This window comes from Trichosurus vulpecula, chromosome 4 (assembly GCF_011100635.1).
Source record: "Trichosurus vulpecula isolate mTriVul1 chromosome 4, mTriVul1.pri, whole genome shotgun sequence".
NCBI classification, from domain to species: Eukaryota; Metazoa; Chordata; class Mammalia; order Diprotodontia; family Phalangeridae; genus Trichosurus; species Trichosurus vulpecula.
In genome coordinates this window covers 224,575,517-224,603,399 of record NC_050576.1, presented here as the reverse complement: position 1 = coordinate 224,603,399, position 27,883 = coordinate 224,575,517, and the positions used below count along the sequence as shown (strand labels likewise).

The following is a 27,883-nucleotide window of genomic DNA, read 5'->3' as shown; positions in this document are numbered from 1 at the left end:
TGTATATTAAACTTCCTTCAGGAATGCTGTTAGTCTCTGATATAATCCATCCTTTTATCCATTTCCTATTTTTAACAATATTAATATGTTAATTAAAAAGTGAGAGAGAATAAAAGACAAGGGTACTTTGCTATTTCCAAAGCAGTTATACCTAAGGGGACAAATTTTTTCCCATATTTATTCCTTCTTTTGTAGCTGAATTTTTAGGCAATAGGTAATTCTGAATTTTTTAAAAAATGTGTTGTTCAAAATGTTGACTTTAGAAATTTTGGGGGTTTTCATTTGTTTGTTTTATTGTAGTGTTCTTGACCACCAAACTTTTGGATAGTGGGAGTTATAAAGGTAAAGGGTGAGAATCTCAGATCATATACAGGGCAGAAAATTCTTTACTTGATGTGAGCTACTTTGTGAATTAACATAGCAATCAGTAAATACTGTGCACTCAGCATTGAGCTAGGTACCTACATCTTTACTTATTTATCCTCAGTTCTTTTAGTCAATTATTTAATTTTTGCCTCAACCTGAATTTTGGTCTTAATAAATTAATCCTATCTTTTCTCTGCATCAGCAAAGTTATCAGGTTCTTCTAGAGAAACCATACTCAGATATTAAATTAAGGATTCAAATTTAAGCATGCTCTTTGGAGAGAAAGAGCCAATCTTAATGAATTATGGCCTCAAGAAAATTATTATTCAGTTCAGGAGAAAGTGTAAGATGTGACTCAAGGAGCTTTCAATCTAGTTCGAGATAATAACATGCAACAAGCAGAGAACACTAGAGACAATATACAATCAATTTCTAATTAGCACATTGCATTGCAGAGTTAAAAAAATAACCTGAGAAGTCAGTGGGATTTCAGAATAATGAGGAATCAGCTTAGTTTAGGAATGGCAATTTACAAACATTTCACGATTTTGATCCACATAGCAATGGCCAAGAGGTACTCTACTTCCTCACCCTACCTTCTACTCCCAAATCACAAACATATTATTTTGAAAATTGGGTGGGTCTTATATTAAGAGTACTTAACAGTGTACATACATTCAAACATGGGTATGCATGTTGTCTTACCAAAAAGACAAATTTTAGTCATTAATGAATAGAGATTAGTGTACTCATCTTTATGTACATTTTTTATTCATCAGAACTCATTAGCAAAGCAACATTAATACAAACTTTAGTATTTAGAAGTAGAACTGACATTAATTAAAATAGGATGATGTTTACAACGATTCAGTTAAAAAACATTCAACACCTACCATGGGTAAGACACCTGCGCTATGCCCTGATACTACTACAGAAGCTCAACTGGTCTTTTTGTTACATTTCAGAGAAGCCCTCTTCTGCATCCAGTACAATGTCCGTGCCTTCATGAATGTCAAGCACTGGCCCTGGATGAAATTATTCTTTAAGATCAAGCCTCTGCTCAAGAGTGCTGAAACTGAGAAGGAGATGGCCACCATGAAAGCGGAATTTGAGAAAACAAAAGAAAGTCTTGAAAAGTCAGAGGCAAAAAGGAAGGAGTTGGAAGAAAAAATGGTATCTCTCTTGAAAGAGAAAAATGATCTACAGCTCCAAGTTCAATCAGTGAGTATTCAGAATTCCAATAAGAGGCTACTATTATTGAATGCATTCTAAAAGTAATGCCTTCTTCTTTCTACAAGATACTCAGATAAATTTTGTTTTTCATAATTTTCATTCCTAGTATAAATTCAACCCTCTCATAGGATGTTCATATGTTGTTAGTCTTTCTGCTGATACTTTTATTTAAAGTTATTTATTTTTATTTTCATCAAGAATATTGGTCAATAACAGGAATCCTTACTCTTTTTGTGTGGTGTACACCATCGGCAATCTAGTGAAATCTATGGACCCCATCTTAGAAAGTTTTTCTGAGATGGAGTCCATCTCAGAAAGGTTATCTAGGCAGCACGATGGATAGAGCTCTGGGGTCAGAGTCAGGAAGACCTGAGTTACATCTAGCCTCAGGCACTTACTAGATGTGTGGCCCTGGGCAAGCTGTTTAGCCTCCATTTGCCTCAGTTTCCTCATCTGTAAATAGAGATAATAACAATACTTACCTCCCAGGGATGTTGTGAGTTTCAAATAAGATAATAATTGTAAAGTGCTTAGCAAGTGCCCGGCACATGGTAAGTGCTATATAAATGTTAGCTATTATTTTTTAAATATATAAAATAAAAGTACATAGGATTTAAAAGAAACCAATTATATTCAGTTATTGTTTTAAAATAATTTTATGGATTCCAGATTAAGAATTCCTGGTATAGTTTTCTTTCTCTGCTTTGTATCTCCATGGTTTAGGTATAAACACCATATTTGTCTCATAAAAAAAAATTTAATAGGAGGTATTTTCCTATTTTTCAAACAGCTCATGTAATAATGGAATAAATTGTTCTTTGACAGAATTCATTTATAAATCCATTTGGTCTTAGGGTTTTTTCCTCTGGGAGTTCAATTATGGCTTTTTTATTAAGTTATTTAAATTACTTCTTATTCTGTTCATCTGGGTGTTTTATGTTTTATAAATATTGAGCCATTTCATTTTAGTCATTGGTTTTATTAGCATTTAATTGGACCAAATGGTTTCCAATAATTTCCTTTATTTCTTCCTCCTTTCTTGTGAATTTTTGTGAATTAGCAATTTGCTTTTCCTCTCTTTTCTAATAGGATTTCCTCTTTTTCTAACAAGATTAGCTGATAATTTTTTTCACAAATCCAGCTCCCAGTTTTATTTGTTAATTCAATAGGCTTTTTATTTTCCATTTTGTTGATCTTTTCTATTTCTAGAATTCATATTTTCATATGATTTAGAGGATTTTTATTTGTTTTTCTTGTTTTTTGTTTTAAGATACACACCCAATTCATTTATTTTGTTTACTTTTATTGGTGAAAGCTTTTAGAGATAGAAATTTTCCCCTCAAGAACACTTTGGCTTCTTCCCAAAGAGGCAGCTAGATAGTGTAGTGGACTTCTAGTCAAAAAGGCCAGAGTTCTAATTTTGTATGTATGTGCCCTTTGCTTCTTTCTTGATCTCTGGAATATGGGCCTGGTAGTGGTATCACTGAGGTAAACGGTTTGCTGAATCCTTTCTTTAGAGCCTCTTTATTGTTTGAAGGTGTGCATAGGGAGCAGGTAGTGGTAGTGATCAGTAAAAAAATGTTTTCTGCATTTGGTTTTGATGTTTTAATGGCAGGGGTTTCTTTGCTATTTCTCAAACAAGAAACTCCATGCCTTTCGCTGTCTGTTCCTCATGCCTAAAATATTCTCCCTTTTTATCTCTGCCTCTTGGCTTCCTCAACCCACCTTCTATAAAAGGCCTTAATGCTAACACTTTACCTTTAGTATTACCTCCATTTACCCTGTATATATCTTGTATATACATAGTTGTTTGCATGTTGAACCCCCATTAAACTGTGAAATCCTTGAGGACAAGGACTATTTTTGCTTTTCTTTGTATCTTCTGTGTCCACTACTAGGTCTGGCACATAGTAGGGACTTAATAAATACTTCTTGACTTGGAGTAGCATTATTATCCCAACAAGAAGAAAGCAGAGACAGTGAGGTTAAGAAATTTCAAGTAAACCCAAGTCTCTTGAGTCTCACCCAGTAAAGCATTTCTTCTAGTAGATTTTGTCACTTTTCACTCTTAAAGACAATCATCCCATTATCTATCTAAGTCCTGTTTCCTAGGAAGTATTAGTTAGGTTATATGTGTAGACACAGCTTTATTCCTATTTCTCTATTGGGAATTTTTGAAGCCAACATGATAAAATTAGCTATGCTTCTTTAAATGAAAAACATTCATCATAATTCAGTAAGGATGGCTTTTTCTCTTCAAAGAACATGCTTAAAGTTTAAATCCCTAATGCAATAACTGAATGCATTTTCTCCACAGGAAGCTGATAGCTTGGCTGATGCAGAGGAACGATGTGAACAACTTATCAGGAACAAAATCCAGCTTGAGGCAAAAATCAAAGAATTGACTGAAAGAGCTGAAGATGAAGAAGAAATAAATGCTGAACTGACAGCCAAGAAGAGGAAATTGGAGGATGAATGTTCAGAGCTTAAGAAAGACATTGATGACCTTGAGCTGACACTAGCCAAGGTGGAAAAGGAAAAACATGCTACAGAAAACAAGGTCTGAGTTGTGTTCCTTATATTTACATCATAAGTATTCAGCACTACTGATATAGCTATATAGTTAACATATTTTATGTTAAAAACAATCTCGCTGTCTACTTATTAAGGTGAAAAACCTCACAGAAGAGATGGCAGGGCTGGATGAAACCATTGCTAAGCTCACCAAAGAGAAGAAAGCCCTCCAAGAGGCCCACCAGCAGACCCTGGATGACCTTCAGGCAGAAGAGGACAAAGTAAATACACTGACCAAAGCCAAAACCAAGTTGGAACAGCAAGTGGATGATGTAAGTCTTTAAAAAATAAACTTTTTTCCTTCTGAAAGAGAAAACCAAAAAAAAGTCACTTCAATATTGAAAAACTGTTTATATCTTTCTGATTCAGCTTGAAGGATCATTGGAACAAGAAAAGAAGTTCCGCATGGACCTGGAGAGAGCAAAGAGAAAACTTGAGGGTGACCTTAAGTTAGCCCAAGAATCCACAATGGATATGGAAAATGACAAAGCACAGCTTGATGAAAAACTTAAAAAGTAAGCAGCTTTGAATGCAACCCTGGAAGTGGAAAGCACAGCAATCACACACACTGAACAATGTGTAATTATAATGACCAAGCTTGACACAGGAAAAAAGATAAGAAAATAAGCCTTCCTCCTTTCTTTGCGAAGTTGGTGATGAGGGGAGTAGAGTATAGATGGGAACTGTGGGTATGGAATACTGCAAATACAATCAAAATAGTTTTATATGATGGTTAGTTTTGCTGAATCATTCCTTTTCTTTTTTCTTTTCATTCATGTTTGTAAAGGATGGCTTTCTGGGTAAGAAAGGAAAAAAAGCGAAATTTTTGGAAATGAAGGTGATGTAAAATCAAAAGACAGAAATATCTTTAAACAAATTTTTTAAGTATGTAGTAAGGAAAACAAGGTCTGTATGAGGTTGTCTTTTTCATTCAGACAAGTCAACCTGTAACCCTGTAAACCTTTCTAGTAGGGAAGCTGAGCCTAGTGTATCATGTGAGCTCAGGAATTCGAAGCTGCTGAGCCAATTGGGTGAATGCACTAAATCTGTCACCAATCTTGCCCCATGAGCAAGAGGGCCAACCAGGCTGCCTAAGGAAGGGTGAAGCAGCCCAGGTTGAAAATGGAGGAGACCAAATATTCTGTGCAGATCAGCGATGGGATTGGGCTGGTGGGTAGGAGGCTTAGACAAAATAAAATTAGAAGGTAACAGTCTGTGGTTCTAAAAGGAAAGAATTTGAAATCAGCAACTTACAAAGCAAGATTGAAGATGAACAGGCAGTGGAAATTCAACTACAGAAGAAGATCAAGGAGTTGCAGGTAAAGTCATCACTTCTCCGGATTCCATCTCTCAGAGAATCAGCCACTGACACGAAGGGGCTGATGGGTCTGTTTTCCCCTACTGCCAGGCCCGCATTGAAGAACTGGAGGAGGAAATCGAGGCAGAACGCGCCTCTCGGGCTAAAGCTGAGAAGCAGCGATCTGACCTCTCTAGGGAACTCGAGGAGATCAGCGAGCGCCTGGAAGAAGCTGGCGGGGCCACTTCAGCTCAGGTGGAGTTGAACAAGAAGCGAGAGGCTGAATTCCAGAAGATGCGCAGGGACCTTGAAGAGGCCACCCTGCAGCATGAAGCCACAGCGGCCACTCTGAGGAAGAAGCACGCAGACAGTGTAGCTGAGCTGGGGGAACAAATCGACAACCTGCAGAGGGTCAAGCAGAAACTGGAGAAGGAGAAGAGTGAACTCAAACTGGAGATTGATGACCTTTCCAGTAACATGGAAGTGATCTCCAAAGCTAAGGTAATGTAGGAGCTAGCTCGATTGTAGCTTTGTTACAAATAAAAATAATTCTCCCTTCTATGTAGAGGTGAAGGACAAATGGGTATGGAAAATTGTATAGACTGTTATATTTGATTGATGTGGGTTTTGCCAAGCTGCCTGTTTTCTTTCTTTTTAAACTGTTGATAGTTTGCTGGGTAGAGAAGATATACTGGGAAATGAAGATGAAATTTTAAAAAATCGTATCAATAAAAATTTAACATTCTTAAAACCAATAGTAGAACATGCTAAAGATATCAAATTCAAGAAAATAAAATAAAAATAATCAGAAGTAGAAGAACTATCCCCTTGATAATTAATTTTTTCATAGCTTCTCATCTTTCTCAGGTGTGACTATTTTAATTCTAATTTTCTACCTGTCACACCTGTTCCACTTGTTCAAGTATGCTTCCTGCTACAAATGTTAGCCATAACTAGTGACAAAAGAACTCTCTTCTTTCAAAATGATAAAATTTTGGTGCATATTTTCTTATATTTAGGTACATTCTTAATACAGACTAGTTCCAAGTTATTGGAAGCGATTGACCAATGCACAAACAGGCCAGCATCTGTCCAGTTCTAAACTACCAAGTAATGGAGCCAGGCCCCTAAACCTGTCAAAACTTGAAGGGTTCACAAGGTGATCTTTGGTAGATCTGAATCAGACTTACAAATCTACCAAAAATTTTGGACAGTGAACTTAATTTTAAGGGCAATGTGGTAGCACCCAGGAAGCTTTATAATATATTCAGACACACAGAATTCCTATGATAGATTGGAACCTCTGACTCCAAAGAGAAACTGACCTGCCTACTCCTGATTTCTGGCTTTAGAAGACAGCTATGATGTAGGCTTTAGAAGATCCAGGTTCTGGTTCTGACTACCATTTTCTCACTCTATGAACTAGGCCAAGCCACTTTAATGTTAGTTTTCTTGTTGGTAAATTGAGTAAGTTAGATTAAGTGGTCTCTAAGATCTCTTTCAGCTTAATATTTATTATTCAGTTTTTCCCTGGATATGCTGGAAGTTGGTCTGGGTCTGAAGAAGACTGATAGGGTTATGAATTTAGAACTGGAAGAAACCTTAGAGATCATCTAATCCAACTCCTTTCATTTACATTTGAGGAAATTGAGGTACAAAGATTTTGAGTGACTTGCCTGAGGTCACACAGCTAATAAGTGTCGAAGGCTGGGAAAGGATCCAGAGCTCCTTGAGGACAAGTCCAGTGCCCTAATCTACTGTATCATGCTGCATGATCCTAACCTGGACCTAGAGGTTCCAAAGATAGTCAGGGATCTAAAGGGTAGAAAAAAGCTTAAAAAAAACTACTGTCTTGAGAACAGTTAGAAAAATGCGAATTTTCAACACTCCTAACCCAAAGAATCATGAGATCTCAGAGCTGAAAGGCAAATCAGGGGTCATGGAAGCCCAGCCACACTTGAACAAGAAATCCATTCTCCAACATAACTGACAGATGGTTTCACTGCCTACATCTGAAGACCTTTAGTGAGAAGCAATACACTGCCCCGTGAGGCAGCATTCCACTTTCAGATAGCTCTAATTGCTATGAAGTTTTCCTTACAAAAAGCCTAATTCTGCCTCTCTGCAATTTCCTCCCTTTGCTCCTATTGAGATAAAGCAGACCACATGTAATCTCCCTTCCACATGACAGTCTTTCACTTCCTTCTGGCAATATCACTTACTCCCATACGAATCACCCCAAATTAGTAGTAACAACTAAGTCAAACAAGTCTTATGAGGTTCTGTCACCTAGATATATGTTTCAGAAATAAAATAGATCTCTACTGTCAGATACGTTTGAACCTTGGAAGGCTGATTTATTGCCTTCTTTTTCCATTGCCTCAGAAAAAACAGAGATTTGGGAAAGACCCTAGCCTTAGCTTAAACAGACCAAGGTCTCCCTATGTCTTGACACTGGGCTCTGGAAGGGAAAGACACTGGACTCTGGAAGAGAAAGTGAGGCTGATGACTTTGCATAGCTCTGCCTCACTGAAATCCAATTCACTTGCAAGTCAAGACATCACCCAACTGATGTCTTTGATCCTCTGAGAATGAAGGCAAACAACAACAACCTTTTTCCAAATCTATTATAGTATCTAAATCATTCTCCAAAAATAAGTGTTAAAGAAATTAACATTAATTTTCCTAGATCTCCCAGGCCTCTGAGAGTCACTATTTTAAGAGAATAATATTCATTTAGATATGTCAATTCTGGCATGTTTATTTTCATTATTTTATAACCACTTCTAGGAAATATATTGTATTTAAAAGTGGATTAAGGTAAACTTTTTACTTTTCTCACTGTGTTCAGAGGCTCATCATTCTCTCCTAGGCAAATCTTGAAAAACTGTCCCGAAGTCTGGAAGATCAAGTTAGCGAACTTAAGAACAGGGAAGAAGAACAACAGCGTCTGGTCAATGAGCTGACGGCCCAGAAAGCACGTCTGCAGACAGAAGCAGGCAAGTTTCTCTGTTGAGTCTATGAAGGAGGGCACTGTAGGGAGCATCCTGAAGAGTTTGACTTGGACTCTTCCAACTTTGGGCAAGGCACCTCAATTCTCTCAGTTTTCTTATCTGTAAAATGGAAATTGTTGGAATTAGATGAGATGACCTCCAAAGTCCATTCAAGTTCGAAATCTATGACCTTACAAATGGTGAATCACACAGAACTGAAAAGAAATTCTGGGTTAGAAGTAGGATTTCCTCTTTGGAAGTGAAAAATGCACCTCAAAAGGCAAACTATTAGTGTTCATCAAACAAGGCAGAAAAGACTACAAATTCCATAGAAATTAAGGGGTGTTTAAATTCAATAGGTATGACAGGAACAAGTAGGAGTAGGTTCTGAATATATATATGTGAGCCTTAAGTTTCTTTTCTTTGTCTAGGATCCTAATAAAATGTTCCACTTTGTTATTTTAGGTGAATATTCCCGTCAATTAGACGAGAAAGAAATTTTAGTCTCTCAGCTTTTAAGGGGCAAACAAGCATTTACCCAACAAATTGAAGAACTGAAGCGGCAGCTAGAAGAGGAATCTAAAGTGAGTAACTGATGGCAACTTTTCTTTGTCTTTGTTTCTTTTTCTGTTTTTGTGTATTTTTGTATATCAAGATTTTTTCCAGTAGTTCATTCTTTTATACTGATAAAAACGAAGATTCCTTATAAGCAAATAAAACTAACACATTGATATTTACCATTTTCATAGGCCAAGAATGCTCTGGCCCATGCCCTGCAGTCATCCCGCCATGACTGTGACTTGTTACGGGAACAATATGAAGAAGAGCTGGAAGCAAAGGCTGAGCTGCAAAGGGCAATGTCCAAGGCCAATGCGGAAGTCGCTCAGTGGAGGACCAAATATGAGACTGATGCCATTCAGCGCACAGAGGAGCTGGAGGAGGCCAAGTATGTACGATGAACCTAAGGACAAAGGAAAGGGACAACTTGGGCTATGTCTAATCATCAGTTGCTTAGAAGTGTGCCTAAAAGTCACTAGCCTTAAATCTAGTGATAAAGGGCATGGAATTAGTGTAAACTGTATAATACGCTTAAAGTAGTCTAAACCAGAGCCTTCAGAGGTCTTTGTACACACACACACACACACACACACACACACACACATATACACACACACATGCATACACACACACACACATACACATACCCCCATACCTCATATATGCAGGACCCCTCTCTGAACATTAAAAAATCACTTTAATCAATCAATTAAGCAACCAAGCATTTATTAAGTAAAAATTACTGACCGGAACTGTGCTGTGTGCTAGAACTCCTAAGCACAAATTATGGGCCAGGCACAGAGCTGGCTACAGAAACAAAAGTGAAAGAATATTTGCCCTCAAGGAGCTCACATTCTAATATATATGCACATGTATATACACACGCACACATATATATGCAACAAATATATATATACACATATATATGCATATGTCTGCTACAAAAGTAACCTTGGAAAAAGAAGGAGGGATACCAGAGTGGACCTCATGCAGAAGGCAGCATTTAAGTTGAGTTTGGAAGGAAAACAGAAATTCCTAGAAGGCAGACCTTTTACTTTTTTTAATTAATTAATTTTTACCTTACAACACTCAATTCCACAAGCTTTTGAGCTCCTAATTTTCTCCCCCTCCCTCCAGGTAGACCTTTTAAACTGGAATAAAGTCAAAATGAGTCACCTCCAGGTCAAATGACTAGTTTTGCTTAAGTCCTATAAGGATTTTCTTTTTTACATTGAATGAACAAGACAGCAGATTCAACCTTCTGTATTTCTTTCTGGAGTTCTATTTTATTTTTTTTAAATAAGAGGAAATGGATGAAATTGTAGCCATTTCAACATGGAGAAAATAATACTAAAAGGTTGTGAAAATATCATTGAATGAATGAAAGAAAAACCAATTAGATGTTTAATGTATGCCAAATGCTGACTAAACACTGAGGATAGAAATACAAAAGCTCATATCCAGGTACTCTCTAAGCATCCTCTCTAGCTGTTCCCCCAGGCCTGGAATGCTCTGTCATCCACTCTGACTACTGACCTCCCTGGCTTTCTTTTAGTCCCAACTAAAAACTACTTTCTATAGGAAGTTTTCCCTAAATCCTCTTAATTACAATGATTTCCCTTTTTAATAATTTCCTATTTAAACTATGTAAAGCTTGTATATATTTATTTTCATGTCGTCTCCCTCATTAAAAATGTGAGCTCCTGGAGTGACTGTTTTTTGGTATATCCAGCACTTAACACAGTGCCTGGTACAAAGCAGGTGCTTAATAAATGTTTATTGACTGTTTGAAAAACAAAGGCAATCTCTGCTATTAGAAGCTTATATTCTAATGGGAAGAGACAACACACAAAGAAAGAGTCATTTCAGAGAGTTACTGGGATGGTGAATGGGGCTATAGTGGGAGTAGACTGACACATCCCTTCCAAGAACAATGACAGTTGATTTGATCTTGATTCTAGAGCTAGGAGTGGAAGAGACAGAGAACAGTGTGAGAGCAAAGGCAAGGAGACTAGAAAGTTTATCAAAGAGAGAAGGGAATGAAGTAAAGCGAGACTAAGTCCTGCTTGAACCAGTATACCATGAGAGGCAGTAGTAGCTAATCAGGAAAGCAGGTTGAAAATATTGGACCTGAGTTCAAAACTTGTTACCAGCACTAGCTGGGTGACCATAAGCAATTAATTCACCTCAATTCTTTGAGCCACAGTTCCTTCGTCTATAAAATGATGATAATAATGCTAACACTATTTACTTTATGGATATTGCTGTGAGGAAATCACTTTGCTAACATTAAGTGCTATAGAAATACAAGTTTTACTGAATAAGCACCATCAAAAAATCACATGAATGCAATAAAACCACAGCAGTGTCTTATACTGTAGGTACTATAGGTCTAGTTCAGCAATGTAGAAAATTACCTTAGCTGCCATGATCTGGAGTAGCACAGTTCATGAACTATATCGAAATATTTCAGTGATGTGCTTCTTCAGCTAGGCACTCTAACCATCAATGTAAACTCCTGGGTCTTCTAAAGCAATTGAATCTAATTCCCATTGGACATTTTGATTCTAATCTTGCTCATTCACGCTTCTGAATCTTTCCAGGAAGAAGCTGGCCCAGCGCCTACAGGACGCTGAGGAACATGTAGAAGCTGTGAATGCCAAGTGTGCTTCCCTTGAAAAGACCAAGCAGCGGCTACAAAATGAAGTGGAGGACCTCATGCTCGATGTAGAGCGGTCCAACGCTGCCTGTGCTGCGCTCGATAAAAAGCAAAGGAATTTTGACAAGGTATCCCCAGGCCGTAGCTGTTGCTTCTTGCTTATTTTACCCTATCTAATTTTATCCACTGCCTAGCCTGGTCATTCCTGTTGTCTAGGTGTTGTCAGAATGGAAGCAGAAATATGAGGAAACTCAAGCTGAGCTCGAAGCTTCCCAGAAGGAGTCCCGGGCTCTCAGCACAGAGCTGTTCAAGATGAAGAATGCCTATGAGGAATCCTTGGATCACCTGGAAACCCTGAAGCGAGAGAACAAGAACTTGCAGCGTGAGTATTTTTTTAAAACTTTCCACCATCTAGTTGCAATGGTAGACCATTGGCCGTCTTCTGACCAACCTTTTCTCTGTCTATTAACCAATAGAGGAGATATCTGACCTCACTGAGCAGGTTGCAGAGGGAGGGAAACAACTTCATGAACTGGAGAAAGTAAAGAAGCAAGTCGAACAAGAAAAGTGTGAACTGCAGGCTGCCCTCGAGGAAGCTGAGGTAGGACTGATTGTAGGCTTTTCTAGATGGCCCCAACCTTAGATTTCATCTAGTTCTAAGCCCTCATGAATGAATGGATGCATGCATCATACACGAATAGATAAAAAGCATTTCTAAGTGTTTACTATGTACAAGTTTTGGGGTACCAGTAGAAAGACAAAACAGTTTCAGCTCTGAAGAAGCTCACGTTCTAATAGGGGAAGCAACACATGTGACATGTTCTACCTGCAAGTTAAGATGGAAATGTCCCGTGGGTTTTAGAGTGAAGCAGCAAAGTGGATGGTAATTTATCTTCTTTAACGTTTTTCCACTGATAAAGTCATATTCATTCCTGATGTTGGACCATTTAACGGTACCAAAAACTTAGTTGGCAAGAACCTTCTTCTGTGGCTGCTGAGAAGGCAGGGCCCGAAAAACTTCAGAAGTAGTTGCCATGCTTCAGCACCATCTGGCATCTCTGAATGATGGTTACAGGGAAGTTTGATGGGGGGTGTGAGTAGGGGTGGTGGTGGTAGAAGCAGCTGCTGAAAGGGTACTACTATTATCTGGGCTCTTGGGCTTTAGGGTCCTGGGTTTTTGTATCATGGTCCAAGAGGAGGTGGTAGTGGTGGTAGTGGTTCATCTGGCTTGGCACATACCACTCCTGTCTCATTTCAATTATCCACTAATATATAAATTTTAAAAGTTATTGGGCTCAATTACTTCAGATATGAAGAAAAACAAACCTTCTAGGTTTCTTGTGCTTTAACTAAAACAGACTTAGGGAAATATGAATTTAACACTAGTACATATGTACATAATACTGTAGAGTTGACACAGCATTTTCCTCATAACAACCTTGAGAGATAAGTAGGGTATTATAATACCCATTTTACAGACAAAAAATTTGAGGCACATGTAAATTTAGAGGATTTGTCTGACTGAGTGTTCATTTTATTCCACTTTGCTGTTTTTCCATTTTCAAAACCAATCATTTAGGGGTTGATTTTATAAATCAAACTTATATATAAATATAAACTTTAAAATAAATCAACATATATAAACTTATAAAAAGTTTCATAAAAGTTGCTTTTAAATAATAAGCTGCCCTATTTTTAAAACTTAATTTCTAAAAATTTCTAAAAAGTTACTTTAGAATATTTCCAGTATGTATTTATGTATGTATATGTGTTTACATACATGTATATATGTATGTATGTATATATAGCATAAAGTAAGGCATGCTGGTATTAACATGGAGATGGAGTTGAGCTCAGGGGCGACTTGATTCCTGGTCCCTACATTTAAAAAATTCAAGAAGTATTTGTTTTCTATTACTAATTAACACTTTGTCTTCATTTAGGCATCTCTTGAACATGAAGAGGGAAAAATCCTGCGTATCCAACTTGAGTTGAACCAAGTCAAGTCTGACATTGACAGGAAATTGGCTGAAAAAGACGAGGAACTTGAACAGCTTAAGAGAAATCACATTAGAATTGTGGAGTCTATGCAGAGCACATTGGATGCTGAGATCAGAAGCAGAAATGATGCTCTAAGGATAAAGAAGAAGATGGAGGGAGACCTGAATGAAATGGAGATTCAACTGAATCATGCCAACCGCCAAGCTGCAGAGGCCATAAGGAACTACAGAAACACCCAAGTGTTATTAAAGGTAAATGGATTTGATCAGCCTGCCAAATGAACCAAAAAAAAAAAGTTGTCAGGCCTAAAATAGATTTTTAACAACCTTCCTTTTTACAAAGCTATGAAATTGGAACCATGTAGCTAATTAAATCATAGGAATTTAGCATAGTAGAAACATTAGAGATCATTTCATCTAGCCCCTTCTAAAATTAGAATTAAATAAACAGAGGAATAAAGTGATTGTGAATCATTCCAGGTCACACAAGTACTAAGTATCACAGAATTTCAAAATTGGAAGGAATTTGAGGAGCTTTCTGGGTCATCTTATACCCAAAGATCTCAGACATACAGAGACAACATATGTGTCAAGTGGTCCTCTAGGCTCAGCTTAGAGGCTTTTTACACTTTTGAATAGCTCTGATTCTTCGGAAGTTTTCACTTGTATCAAACCTAAATTTTTTTCTTTGCTTCTAAGTCTAATCTAAAGCTAAGCATTATTAGTCTAATCTCTCTTCCATGTGATAGCCTTTTAAATTCTTTAAGAAAGCTCCCATGTCCCTCCTCAGTTTTCTCTTCTCAAGGCTAAAAATTCCTAGCTCCTTTCACTGATCTTCATCTGGGAGGATGTCCAGGCCTTTCACCATCCTTGTTTGTTTTATGCAGCCACCCATCTAACACTTGAAGAGGGTTATCGTGCCTTCTGCCGTGTTCTCTTCCTTGAGCTAAAAATCCTCAGTTGTTTCAGCCTGGACTGGAATGATATGGTTTCAAGTTCACTCCCTCATCCTGTTTACACTCTTCTTTATGCTATCTGGCTTGTCAACGTTCTCCCTAAAATTTGGCAAATAGAACTGAATGCAATACTTCAGACATGATCTGACCACAGCAGGAATCCCTTTGTCCATTCTAGAACCTACCCCTCAAAATCTTGGATCAAGATTACATTACCTCTTTCATCTGCCATGCTGGCACAGTTGACACATGCTGAGAGTATGATGATTCACTAAAATCCTCATGCCCATTTCAAGGAATACTTTTTTTTGTCAGGCCCTCCTGAAGCCTCTATTTGAGCAGTTGTTTAGTTGAACCCGTGTATAGGGTTCAGAACCTATTCCTCCCTATCACATTTTCTTCATTAGATTCTATCCAGCTTGTAGCCTTCAATCGATGTATTTTTGGATCCCAATTCTGTCATGTAGCTTAAGAGCTATTGCTCTCCAGTTTGTATCATTAGACTTTCGCCTCTTAGAGGGGGAAGGTGGTATGCTAGACATGGAGTTGTGAAGGCCTAAATTCCAGTCTTGCCTTTGACACAGGCTGTGTGCAAGTCACCTTCTCTCTCTCTCAGCCCCGATTTTTTCATCTTTATAATGGACACAATAATCCCTGTAGTGCCTGTGGTGTTGTGATGTTCCAACAAGATGATGTAGAGAAAACATCATGTCATTGTCAACTGGTATTGTTACTGCAATGGCATGGAGGAGGAGGGAGGGAAAGAAAGTCTCCATCTGCATCACCAAGTCATCATAATCCCCCAGTTCAGGTCATGGTATAAATATACCAACTTCACACAAGTAAAGCAATTTTTCTTATTATCCAGGATACCCAGATCCACCTGGATGACGCCCTCCGAGGCCAGGAGGACCTGAAAGAGCAGCTGGCAATAGTGGAGCGCAGAGCCAACCTGTTGCAGGCTGAGATTGAGGAGCTGCGGGCAACTCTGGAACAGACTGAGAGGAGCAGGAAGATAGCGGAACAAGAGCTTCTGGATGCCAGCGAGCGTGTGCAACTCCTACACACCCAGGTGAGGGGGCATTTGGTCTGTAGTTCCCTCAGAAAACAGCAATGAGGAACAAGTCAGACTGAAGTTATCAATAAAATGAATTAAACAAATGTTTGTTAGGTACCAACTGTAAGTCACTGTGCTAGGGGCTGGGAGGGTACAGATATAGACACAGACACTACCCTTAATGAGCCTAGAGTTGAGAAAGAAAAATGAAACAAGAATACAAATAATTATAATATAAAATAAAGTATAGGAAGTCTACAAGAGAAATATGAAGGACCTTAAGGAGAGCTTCAAAGAAGAGATTCTTTCCTGCTAATGAAATGGGGTGTGGGGCAGCTAGGTGGCATAGTGAATAGAGCACCGGCCCTGGAGTCAGGAAGACCTGAGTTCAAATGTGACCTCAGACACTTGACACACTTACTAGCTGTGTGACCTTGGGCAAGTCACTTAACCCCAATTGCCCTGCCTTCCCCCCTCCAGAAAAAAAGAAAGAAATGAGGTATGGGAGATTGTAAGGGGAAAGATCAAAGAAGGTATCAAGATGGAAGTGGCATTTAACTGGACTTTGAAAGAGGCCACCTTCAGGATTTTTAAATGTCCTCCCAGTTTCTGAGAAAATATTTTCACAAGGTAAATTTGCATATTTCTGAACCCAATAGTGTGAACATGGAGCAAATGATAAATGTTCACAAGAAGTAAATACCTTTCTATTCAGAAATTCCTCATTCCAGGAAATAACAAATAGCAGCTACTTTTTTCTCAATGTCTCTAACCCTTTAAAGGTAAAAGCTGGAAATATTTAAAAGATAATCAGACAATCTTCTTCCATGGCATGCAAACATTCTAATGCTAATGAATAGTCCCTTTTACAGTCTTTAGAGAGGATTTTTATAGAAGCAATGACTGGCCGTGGGATAGTGACTCAAAAGTCTTAGAGCACTTTTAAGTTTTATTGGTTAACAATATTTTGCTTATATAATAGCTTAATAGCTTAAAACTGCACTAAGACTTTTGGGTAAAACCAGCTAGCAGCTGAGGTGGCAGAGGAAGGAATGGGAAGTGAGAACACTTTGCTCTCCCCTTTGACTTCTCACTGCTTTGCTGACTATTTTATTTCCCGAGGAGAGCAGCCTAAAAGGAGTTGTTGAGTATGGGTTAGGTGTCCTTAGGTGGTTGGTATGCCCTCTTATTCCTATGCATCAAGATGAAGGGCATGGGGGATGGGAAAAGCAGTCCTGGATGTGGTTCTTTTGGGGTATCTGGAGGTGGCATGAAGAAAAAAAGGAAGGCTGAGGTCCACAGCACAGAGGCTGGTGATGTCGTCCCCTCATCACCATCACCACTGATTCCCCCAGCCCTCAGAGATGATTTTGTAATGATTCATGTATGAATTAATATTAAGCAATAAAAACATCGAGAGATACCCTGTATAGTAGTGTGCAGTCACCCACACTGGTATAAAAGAAAATTGATCTCTAGTCTGCTTTCATAGCAGTCTAATATTTTTTAATCTGCACACAGAATGAAATTACCTCTTCTTCTTTGGATATGTGTGGATGTATGTATACACACATGTAGGTATATACAGACATATGTATATATAGATACACATATTTTATATAACTTTTAACTGAGATCTTTTGTTACTTTCATTTCTAAATATATTCTTCCTCACCCCCTACTTTGTAATTAATCCCTTATAACAAAAACAACAACAAAATTGATTCGGTAAACTAACCAAAACATCAACCTTGTGTGGCTATATATACAGTTTTCTCTATCACATTGTGAGGGGTTAAGGGTTAGAAGAAGTCTGAGTTGCTATGGTATTAAAAGATGAAATATGTTGATGTTATACAATAATATATATATATTTTATGCATTTCTGAGTTTCTAAACTTTTTCTGTGTCATCTGCTGGCCTTTGCCTGTCATCTACAACTTCTGCAAAACTTCCCAAAATTCTCATTTAATTCCTTATGCTGACCAACAATATATTGAAATCCTGATAGGGAAAGTCACAATGTGGAAGAGATAACTGTATATATACATACATATAGATATATAAACATGTACATATATACATTATATGTGTATGTGTGTGTGTGTATATATATTATATATATGTGTATGTATATATCATACCAACAATACCAACAAGAGAAATAAATTCTTCCCTAACAATGCAAAGTTATGTGTGGCTACTTTTCAGTAACCTTCCTTAGTGAAGAAATATCTAAAAATGAGGGCTAATGACTCGATAAGGTGAAAAAGAGAAGGCTCTAGTGAAGAATAGCAAATAGGTGCTCAGTCATTTCCAGTTGTGTCCAACTCTTCATCATCTCCTTTGGGGATTTCTTGGCAAAGATTCTGGAGTGGTTTGCCATTTCCTTCTCCAGGTAATTTTATAGATGAGGAAACTGAGGCAAACAAGGTTAAGTGACTTGCCCAGGGTCACACAGTTAGAATCTAAAGCTATATTTGAACTTAGGTCTTCCTGATGCCAGGCCTTGGCACTGTCACCACCCAGCCACCTCAATAGCAAACAGAGTACTTGCTAGATCCAAAATAAAAGACAATTGAAGCTCCTTCTCAGATGCATTAAACATAATAGTATCTTATAGTGACCATTAATCAAATTTCATTTATTTGAATCAGAATACCAGCCTCATCAACACCAAGAAGAAGCTGGAGACTGATATTTCTCAGCTCCAGAGTGAAATGGAAGAAGTAATTCAAGAATCTCGCAATGCAGAGGAGAAGGCAAAGAAGGCAATCACTGATGTAAGAGAAGGGCCAGTCTTTTGCCTACATGGGTTTGACTACCTGACATTCCCAGGTTTCACGCTTTTCTTGGTTTTCTTGCTAACCAGGCAGCCATGATGGCTGAGGAGCTGAAGAAGGAGCAGGACACCAGTGCCCACCTGGAGCGGATGAAGAAGAACCTGGAGCAGACGGTGAAGGACTTGCAGCATCGCCTGGATGAGGCCGAGCAGCTGGCCCTGAAAGGAGGAAGGAAGCAGATCCAGAAACTGGAGGCCAGAGTAACTATCCCAAATCCTGATGTATTGCCAATTCATGCAGCAGTGACAGTTTAGTGTAGATATGAGGGACCAGAGAGAGTTGTTGCAAAGCTTTAGAATCCATCAACCAGCAGGTATCAAGCACTTAAGATGTGCCAGGCACTAAGCTAAGCACTCCACACAAAGGCAAAAAAGAGTGCACGTTCTCCAGGAGCTCAAAGTTTAACCAGGGAGACGATGCAAACAGCGTCATGTTAACACGCTACAGAGGGGGTAAATTGGAGGCATTTTCAGAGGGATGGCGCTAAGGTTAAGGAGGACTGGGAAAGGTTTCCATCACAGAGCTAGAGGTACCTTTCCAGAGGTCATCCAGTCTAGTCCCTTATGTCCAATTTGGGCTATGGCAAAAATCCTCAAAATATATTTGCAGTAGTTTATTGACTTGGAAAAAAAATGCTGAATTTAGAGTCAGGAGACCTGGTTCCAATGTTTCCTTAGAGTCTTATCAGCTTGGTGATCATGGGCAAATTACTTCACCTCTCCAGGTCATCAACTCTAACAAGAGCAAGGGAAGGGAACAAGCATTTATGTAAGCACCTACTATGTGCTAGGTGCTGTGTTAAGTGCTTTATAAATATTTTCTCAATTGATCCTCACAAAAACTCTACAAGGTAAGTGTTGTTATTATATCCCTTTTATAGTTGAGGCAAACAGAGGTTAAGTGACTTGCCCAGGGCCACCTAGCTAACAAATGTCTAAGGCCTGATTTACACTCAGGTCTTCCTAACTCCGGGCCCAGCAGGAATGATAACTACCACTCAAACTGGCTGATGTGAAGATAGTGCCTTGGGAACCTTAAATCTTTATATCAATTCAAGTTAGCCTTCTATATCTCTTGACTATCTCTGCTGCTCACCTGTTAAACATTTCTCTATCTAGACTAGGTGCTTTAAAGCAGGGCTTCTTAAACTTTTTTCCACTCGTGACCCTTCCGGTACTTCTTCAACTGTGGGTCATGACCCCCTATGGGGTTACAACTCACCATTTAAGAAGCGCTGCTAGAGGATCAGTAGAGGCAATAGACAGTAAATACATGCTTGTGTCCTATGTGCTTGATTAATTTCTGCATTGTCAAAATGGCATAGAAGAATCAGCATCAGAGATTTAGAGGGTGAAGGCACCTGAGAAAGCATCTAGTTCAGTCCCTCATTTTAAAATGAGGATGCTAACTTACCCAACCTCCCAAGGTAAAACAAATCATGTTAAGTGGCTTATGCAATGTCACACGGTAAGTTTAAACGCCAGGTCTCAATCCAGCTTCACTAACTCCAAACCTAGTTCTACTTTCTTGCCCTTCCAAAGCTAATCGCTAGCCTTTGAGTTTAGCATGGTTGGTGTTATAGAATCAGAGGCTTTTTACCTTCTTATTGGCCAGGGGTCAGAGAGCTGGAGATCCCCAGGGAGTCATCTGTAAAGTGGAGCAGAGGAAGATACTCCCCAGGCTGCATTCCTGTAGCCCAACCATTCCTGAATGCTTCCTTTTTCTTTCCCTCCCAGGGTTTCTTATCCTACTCCTACCCTTCATTCTTATTCCCAAACCTAAACTACTATGTTTTAAGTTATCATATTTGATTGTAGGTTCGTGAGCTTGAAGGAGAGGTTGAGAGTGAACAAAAACGCAATGCTGAGGCTGTTAAAGGTCTACGAAAACATGAGAGGAGGGTAAAGGAACTCACTTACCAGGTAAGTAGAACCACCCTTCTGTATCAACCTCTTGGTGAGAAGAAAACAATACAATACAATGTTGTGGAAAGAGCACACTGGATTTTGTGACATATAAAAAGTTTGAAAGATGTAGTTTCTGGGTAATTAATAATTTTATTACTCATGCTAACAATTAATAAAAGGGGTCAGAGGTACTCCTGAATGCCAAAGACCCCTCACGGAACTCACTCAAGGCTTGTATGCCATTGGAAATCAACTGATTGGTTAGCAAGAATGAATATTATAATGAGAGGTGGACCTATTCCAAAGAGTAGCTGGGAGATGTGACTTGGATTATGTCATTTACTTCGAAATCACCCCCAGCTTGAGGCAATTTAGACAAAGTATCTATCCCCATCCAAACCTGAGTAGAACACAATGGGCTTTCCTTCTTGAGTGGGGTCTGGACGAGACTGAAGAGAAAGTTAATCCAGTCTCATTATCAGCCATGTCCTTCAGGCTGGCTTGGCCTAGTAGAGAGTGAGCACCTAGGAGAGAAAAAAATCTGGATCTCCCCAATAATTGGCTATTTAACAATCATTTCTCTCAATTTGAAATCTTTACACCTGAATTCTAGTCTTAGAAGCTATGTGGCCATGGACAAATTTTTTATCATTGGTTTCCTTGTCTATAAAATGAGCCATGAGGAAAGTGCTTTGCAAACTTTAAAATTGTTATCTGTCCCTCAAACTATTATTTGACATACTTAGACATGAATTAATTTGATGAATACAAGCTGTCATCTCTGATGCTTGATTCCAGCCATAAAGACTAGATATATCTCTGAGGCTATCTCCAGAAGTGACCAAGTCTGTCCTTGACTTACCCAGATGCCTTCATTAAACTTCATGCAATTCTTCATGGCTGTTGCCTTAAAGTATACAAAGATAATTTGTCAAAGCTTTGATATTAGGCATCTGTCTTTTGACTGTATATATTCTTTTTTTCCAAATTCTTCTAGACTGAAGAAGATCGCAAGAATGTTCTTAGACTCCAGGACCTGGTAGATAAATTGCAGGCAAAGGTGAAATCTTATAAGAGACAAGCTGAGGAAGCTGTGAGTATTTTCAAAGCTTGGAGAGAAAAGCATTTATTTGAACATGACGATTATGCTGCAAGAGTTTAGTTATTTTGATTAATTCAATAAATATTTATTAAACATCTACTACTATGTGCTAGGCACTGAAGAAAGGAGAGATGACTTTCTAAGCAACCACACCTAGTGAAAAAAATTCTCCATTTCAGACAGTCTTCACACTAATAGTTCTGAATCTTCATTTATTTAGGATGACATAGAGCTTTAAATAACTTGCTTTACTGATTATGTGCATAATCAATACATGTATTTTTATACGTAAATTCATACATCAATAAGATATCCTAAAATTCACCATCACCACCACTCTCCAGAAAGAGGCAAAAACAATCCTTTTTTAAAATCCATATGTGGATATTTTTATTCCTGCTGTTACACCTATGGGTCAACTATGGGCACCTACCTCTTTTGTAGTTCCTTTCTCTGGAAATCTACAGCATTTGCACTGGCATGGTCAATAGTCTTTTTTTATTTGCGGCACAATGAGCAGTGTAGTGTATACAAAGCCAACTCTAAAGTCAAGATGACATGGATTCAAGTTCCCCTTCTCACACATACTGTTTGTGTGACCCTGGGCAGCTCTCGATACACTTCTCATTGCCCTAACCAGTTCTATAACACTGTAAGTTGCTACCCTTTTGTTGGTTGAAGGTGTTTCCTCACCAGGAAGCCCCCTTCACTGATGAAACCACAGACCAAGAAAATGGAAGAAACTGATTTGTGGGAAGCTCTTAATGAATCTTTTTCTGGTGGCCCCCTACCCAATGTAGTGGGTGCCAATACAAGTGATGATGGAACAAACCACAGGAGCTTCCTTCGTTTTCCCTTTTTTGCTACAATGCAGTCACAGTTTGTGGCCAGAGGAGAGCAGTGTTTATGTATGGCCAGATTTTCTCATTCCAAGTGTTTAATAAACTAAATAAAGATGACCCATCACTTCTCTCCTTTTCAAGTGGTCCTTGAGTCTATTCACTGTATATCTAAGGCTTTCCTGATCTGTGCATTTAATATTATGGGGTAGTCCTCTACTGTTCCCAGGATAATTGCTTCATGAATTTCCTGGAATAAAACACAATTAAAATTATAAGTTCATCTTGATGTTTAAGGTCAGAAACAGCTAATTTTGTTTACCTTCAGAAAATAAGTAACAAAGGGACTGAGACTAAGACAGACATACTTCTTTTCTTCTAACAAGTTTATTTCTGTTTTCAGGAGGAACAATCCAATGTTAATCTCTCTAAATTCCGCAAGCTTCAACATGAACTAGAGGAGGCCGAGGAACGTGCTGACATTGCCGAGTCTCAGGTCAACAAACTTCGGGCAAAGAGCCGGGAAGTTCACACCAAAGTTGTTAGTGCTGAGTAACCAGCATTAACTGAAGCCTCTAAGTGACTGAAGAAATGTGCAAAATGTGATATTTTTGGTCACTTAGTCCTATAAATATTGTTTATTCTGTCTTTGCTATCTGGGAAATAAAGCAAATCAAATTTTGCTCACAAATCAGGCTTCTCTTTTATTCTTACAGTTCTTTACTCTGAAATAGTGACTACTCATCTGTAAGTGGCATAATCATAGAATGTGAGAGTCCAGTCTATGAACTTCTTGTTGTTAAGGTTTTGAAAACTGCATCTCAATATAAAAAGGGTCCATAGCACAAAAAAACACAGATCTATTCTAGTCCAGTCTATGATCAAAAGAAATCCCCACTATAGCAATGGCCCTCCAGCTTCTGCTTGAAGACCCCCAATGAGGGAGAACCTACAACATCCTGAGACAGCTTATTTCTCAGACTGTTGGGAAGTCTTTGTAAAGTAAAAACATTTCTTGTTTGAATGAATCAGAACCAAGTGTGAGTGGGGCCTGTTCACCAAGTTCAATTAATCAAAGGCACTGCTGAGAGACTTGGTCTTGCCTTAAGAACCTATATAAAATAAAAGGGCTGTATCAGGACCAGATAGAGATTTTGAGGTTCTGGAAACAAAGTAAAAGAAGTGGGTCTGACAGAGATGAGCTGTAAAGCAATAACAACCCAGGGTCAACCAGCAAAAAAAAAGGAAAGAGAAGATAAAACTGAGTTGTGGCAAAAGGAGACTTTTTCTTGGGACTTTCCTTAGTCTTTGAGTTAAAAATAGATATACTGGTGGAATCACCCCAAGGTTCTCTGAGATGCCGTTGAGCTATTGTCCCTCTTCCATTTCTCCCTTAGTTGGGTACCAAGTGCTACAACAAAATCAGCACTGGGTGCAGTGCCCCTCATTTTTCCTTAGAAAGGCATCCATGCTCTGGGGAACTCTGACTAACTTAAAAAGGAAAAGAAATTCAAGCTTTCTACCTCAAAGGAAAGCTTGGTCCCTGCAGAGCTTCCTAGATAACATGGGACTCTTCTTAAAGGGATTATTAGAAACCTGAGGTTTACCAGAAATCAGTTCATCGTCTTCTAGTCGAGAAGCCAAACTGTCCTGAGTGAGATTTCTTCCATGGCTGCCTCAACAAATAAGGCCATCCAGCTAAGGTTTGGACAAAAGTTTCTAAGTGCCCCTTTCTGTACAGGGCACGCCAAAAATTTCTCCAGAGGTCACTGTACTATAGGTAACAGCCCTTTTAGGACTAGGCACATTTCCTCTGGGTTTCTATACCCAATGATACCTAAAGTTTCCCTAACTGGATTTCTGTCACATCTATTAGATGACACATTTATTAGAATTCCAAAGCTACCCAATAATATTACAAGGATACTTAACTAAAAACTAAATAAAATAAGACCAAATAAGCCCTATACAAATGAAAAGTCCCCAAAAGAAGAAATCGAGCACTTCAGGTTGATTTCTTGGGATTTCTAAACCAGCAGATAATCCATAACCTGTGGATTTATGGTGTATAAGTATCTCACAATATGGCAAACAGTGTAAGTCTGCTTAAATAGAAGAAAATTATAAACACTTATCAGCTAGGCACCAGCATTTTAGTGTACAGAATCTGTAATTGTCATATTAGTTTCAATGTCAATACTTGTGCAGGATTTTGTAATACAGTGATTATCAGTAAATAAATATTCAACAAGTCGACAAATGGAAAAGTGCGCAAAGTCATCTCAAAAGGAACTCATCTGTCTTTTAAGGAAACATTAAAAAACAGACTGCTGTGAAACCAAAGTTTAAAAGGAAGCCAAATTAATAATGATCTGAAGAACGGTTTCCTCCCCCTTAAATGGAAACAATCCCAGTCCATATAAGACAGGTGTCCTTCCTACCACGGTGAAGTACCAAAGGGCATATAGATTTAATTTGAAGGACCATATAAAATTGTTCCTAGAATTTCTCTACCTCTTTATCTTCTGCATCGATGTTGGTGAATAAGTCGCAATTGTTTTCATGGTGGTCTTTTTGTAGATATTTGTTGTGGCAATGGGAAATAACCAATCATCTATGAAATGATGCTTCTTATTTACTTTAGATACATGATAAAACCAGCTCATCCTCGTCTTTTGTTTGCCCCTCCAAAGAGAAGTTGTGAGCCATCCTTCCATTTAGCTACATGGTACAGTGAATGATACAGTCGGTAAAGCAGTGGCTCTGTAGAGGACCTGTATTCAAATCTCTTCTCTAACATGATCTCTAATATGGGAAGTCACTTAATTTCTCTGGATGTCCATTTATTCATCTGTAATACTACTTTAGAAGACTTCTAAGGTCCCTTCCAGATCTAGGTATATGATGATCTGGTTTCATTTATAGTTAGTTTGTCAAGATTAATATGATTTAGTTCCTCTGGAAGAATGTCCCTTCACTGGTCAGTGGACAAAGATATCTCATTTAGAATGCTAATACAGCTTACAAACAATTTAGAAGCTGGGTGATTCTTAGCAATCTCTGCCCCCTTATTTTTGCTACCTTCACTGCAGAGCTGAAGGGGACCACCACATATGACAAAGGGTCATTTTGTGTTTTACCCTTGCCATGAATTAATTAGCAAGTGACCTCTCTGTACTTAGCTTGAGTGATCCTCAGAGAGCTGTCTCAATCTGTTGCCAGGATTATGCTAGAAGCCTCGTTACTATGACAGGTCCTAACAGAGCTTGTACTCTACTGTCATGGCTTTCGAGAAGCCAAGGTCATATCCACCCCTCAAGGAGGAATTGAAATAGGACTTTGTGAACAGCTGACTTAAACTAACTCCTTACTAGCTATTTTTCTTCTGACCTTCCCAGTCTGATGATCATTTTCCTTGGCTGAAAAAAAGCAGAAGCAAATATGAAACTGAAAAGTTCTGCCTTCTTTTTGTAATCTGTTATCAGCAACTTATACACCTCTAATGATTGCTTCTTTAATTATCTTCTTTTCCCTAAAATAGCCCTATACTAAAAAATATTTGTCTGCTCCTTGGTTTGCCTTAGCTCATCTGTGTTTTGTACATATCTTCTATCATCTACTTTTCATCTTCTAAACATGCTTTTTCAAAATATAAGTCGGTCAGTGAGTTGCCTGTGCATCCACATCAGTCTTCTTTGATAACTCTCTCCCTATCTCCATATTCATCTGAATTGTCTTCAGAATTTCATTCCTGACAATGTCTTCATCCCTTCTGGGATGATTTCCCCTGCAAAGTTTTAATCTAGGGGTCCTGACTTGCCTTTCATAGAGGTTATGGAAACCTTTGAAATCCACTGTCTCAAAATACTAGGTGCGTGTCAAACAATTCCACGCTCTCCTCTCCGCTATCACAAATTCTAACTTCCTCCCAAGATTCTGAATATTTCTGCTGCCATAATCAGGTTCTCTGTCAGTCCACAGTTATTTAGAATCAGATCCAGAATAGAAATTTTCTTCAATTGTTCCTCTATGTTATGATGAATGGAAATAATTTCTGGTTCTCAATTTTAAAAATAAATAAATGTAAGGGAACATAGGAAAAATAAAGGAAACATTGCTACTGTCAATTTTTCATTATAAATGTCTTAACACTTCATATTTGTTTATTTTGTGTTAGCTAAGGTTTAAAAACAACTTTCGAAGGCAAATGAGTGACAAACTTTGTTTCTCCATTTAAAAAATCCTCAATATTATGAGATAATGTGCCTGTTTATGTCTATTGTTATAAAACCATAATATTATCTTTAAAGATTTTAATGGCAATGCCCTAGTAAGTTATAATTTAGGGAATGTAACAGTAACATTATGGAAAACTTTTTGTGTCTCTGCATATCATTCATCCCCTACCTTCTATGGTTATATATTGACTTGTCTCTCAGTAGTTCTTTTTCTTTCTGTTTGGTGGGAGATGTGTATCTGTGCACCTCTCTGTGTGTATTCTCTGTGTATCTCTCTCCATCTCTCTGTCTTTTTCTCTCTGGCTTTCACTGGGATTCAGTACAAATTGTACACTTATATGTACTCTTTCTCTCTCTACCCTCATCTCCCACTCCCCTCTACATTTCACTTCTGTCCTTCTGAAATTTAGGATTCTGATTGTTTATGGTGTCAATTTATTCATTTAACAGATTAAAGAGTTGATTAAAATGTCAAATAGAGGCAGCAACAGTCCCCTGGACATCACAATAGAGTACAGCCCCTTCACGTCATAGAAAGGAAAAGGAAAAGCCCCACAACTTATATCAGAAGCATAATTAGAAAACTGATCTTCGACATTTCTTTCCATTACATCATGCTGTATTCCTAAATGAAAACCCCAAACCCAACTGTATTAGCAGAAGGTGTCACCTGTTTCAGTCATGAAGAAAATCTACATCCAATAAATCCTTCTCTCTACCACAAAAGCTAGCAAACTACAAAGCACATGTGTCAAAACAGACATGCAGCCTGACTTTTATTGGCACAGACCAATTGTCACTGCCGCCACCACTCCTGTTTATAAAAGTGTCTGACAGCTTTGCACCAAGAAAACCAGCAACAAGTGTGTATGCTCAATACCAGGCCCCTCCACATTCTTAATAACAGTCAGCAGTCCCTTCCTAAAGCAATGACAGAAGAAAAAAGGTCCTAGGACTTTTTTTAAAGCTTTCAAAAATCTACTCATAAAAGTCAGAGCATTGCTTTAAAAATTAAACATTTACCTAACACTTTGAAGCTCTTCAAATGCATCTATTAGACTTCTCCAACTAGATGTCCCATAGACATCTTGAACTCAACATGTCTGAAACTAGACTCATCTTTCCCCCCAAATCCAACCCTCCTCTCAACCTGCCCATATTCCTAGTTTCCCAAGGTGTCATCTACCAGTCTACACTCTCTCCCACACCCCGTATTCAATCAGTTGTGATGTCCTGTCAATTTTACCTTTGCACCATGCCT

General features: G+C 38.3%; 1 protein-coding gene across 3 annotated transcripts in view; it reads left to right on the top strand.

Moving 5' to 3' along the window:
- Positions 1 to 22,940, top strand: part of LOC118848931 (myosin-8) — a 43,494-nt gene extending 20,554 nt beyond the window's left edge. For all 3 annotated transcript variants that reach the window (XM_036757980.1, XM_036757978.1, XM_036757977.1), the window contains exons 20-38: positions 1,332 to 1,587; positions 3,917 to 4,159; positions 4,269 to 4,445; positions 4,543 to 4,688; positions 5,402 to 5,492; positions 5,582 to 5,971; positions 8,343 to 8,469; positions 8,929 to 9,047; positions 9,213 to 9,409; positions 11,625 to 11,808; positions 11,897 to 12,062; positions 12,157 to 12,281; positions 13,624 to 13,932; positions 15,505 to 15,708; positions 18,351 to 18,476; positions 18,566 to 18,736; positions 20,354 to 20,458; positions 21,441 to 21,536; positions 22,788 to 22,940. In XM_036757980.1, the coding sequence (XP_036613875.1) occupies positions 1,332 to 1,587; positions 3,917 to 4,159; positions 4,269 to 4,445; positions 4,543 to 4,688; positions 5,402 to 5,492; positions 5,582 to 5,971; positions 8,343 to 8,469; positions 8,929 to 9,047; positions 9,213 to 9,409; positions 11,625 to 11,808; positions 11,897 to 12,062; positions 12,157 to 12,281; positions 13,624 to 13,932; positions 15,505 to 15,708; positions 18,351 to 18,476; positions 18,566 to 18,736; positions 20,354 to 20,458; positions 21,441 to 21,536; positions 22,788 to 22,940 (3,385 nt within the window). The remainder of the gene's footprint in view (positions 1 to 1,331; positions 1,588 to 3,916; positions 4,160 to 4,268; positions 4,446 to 4,542; positions 4,689 to 5,401; positions 5,493 to 5,581; positions 5,972 to 8,342; positions 8,470 to 8,928; positions 9,048 to 9,212; positions 9,410 to 11,624; positions 11,809 to 11,896; positions 12,063 to 12,156; positions 12,282 to 13,623; positions 13,933 to 15,504; positions 15,709 to 18,350; positions 18,477 to 18,565; positions 18,737 to 20,353; positions 20,459 to 21,440; positions 21,537 to 22,787) is intronic.
- Positions 22,941 to 27,883: the final 4,943 nt, after the last annotated feature.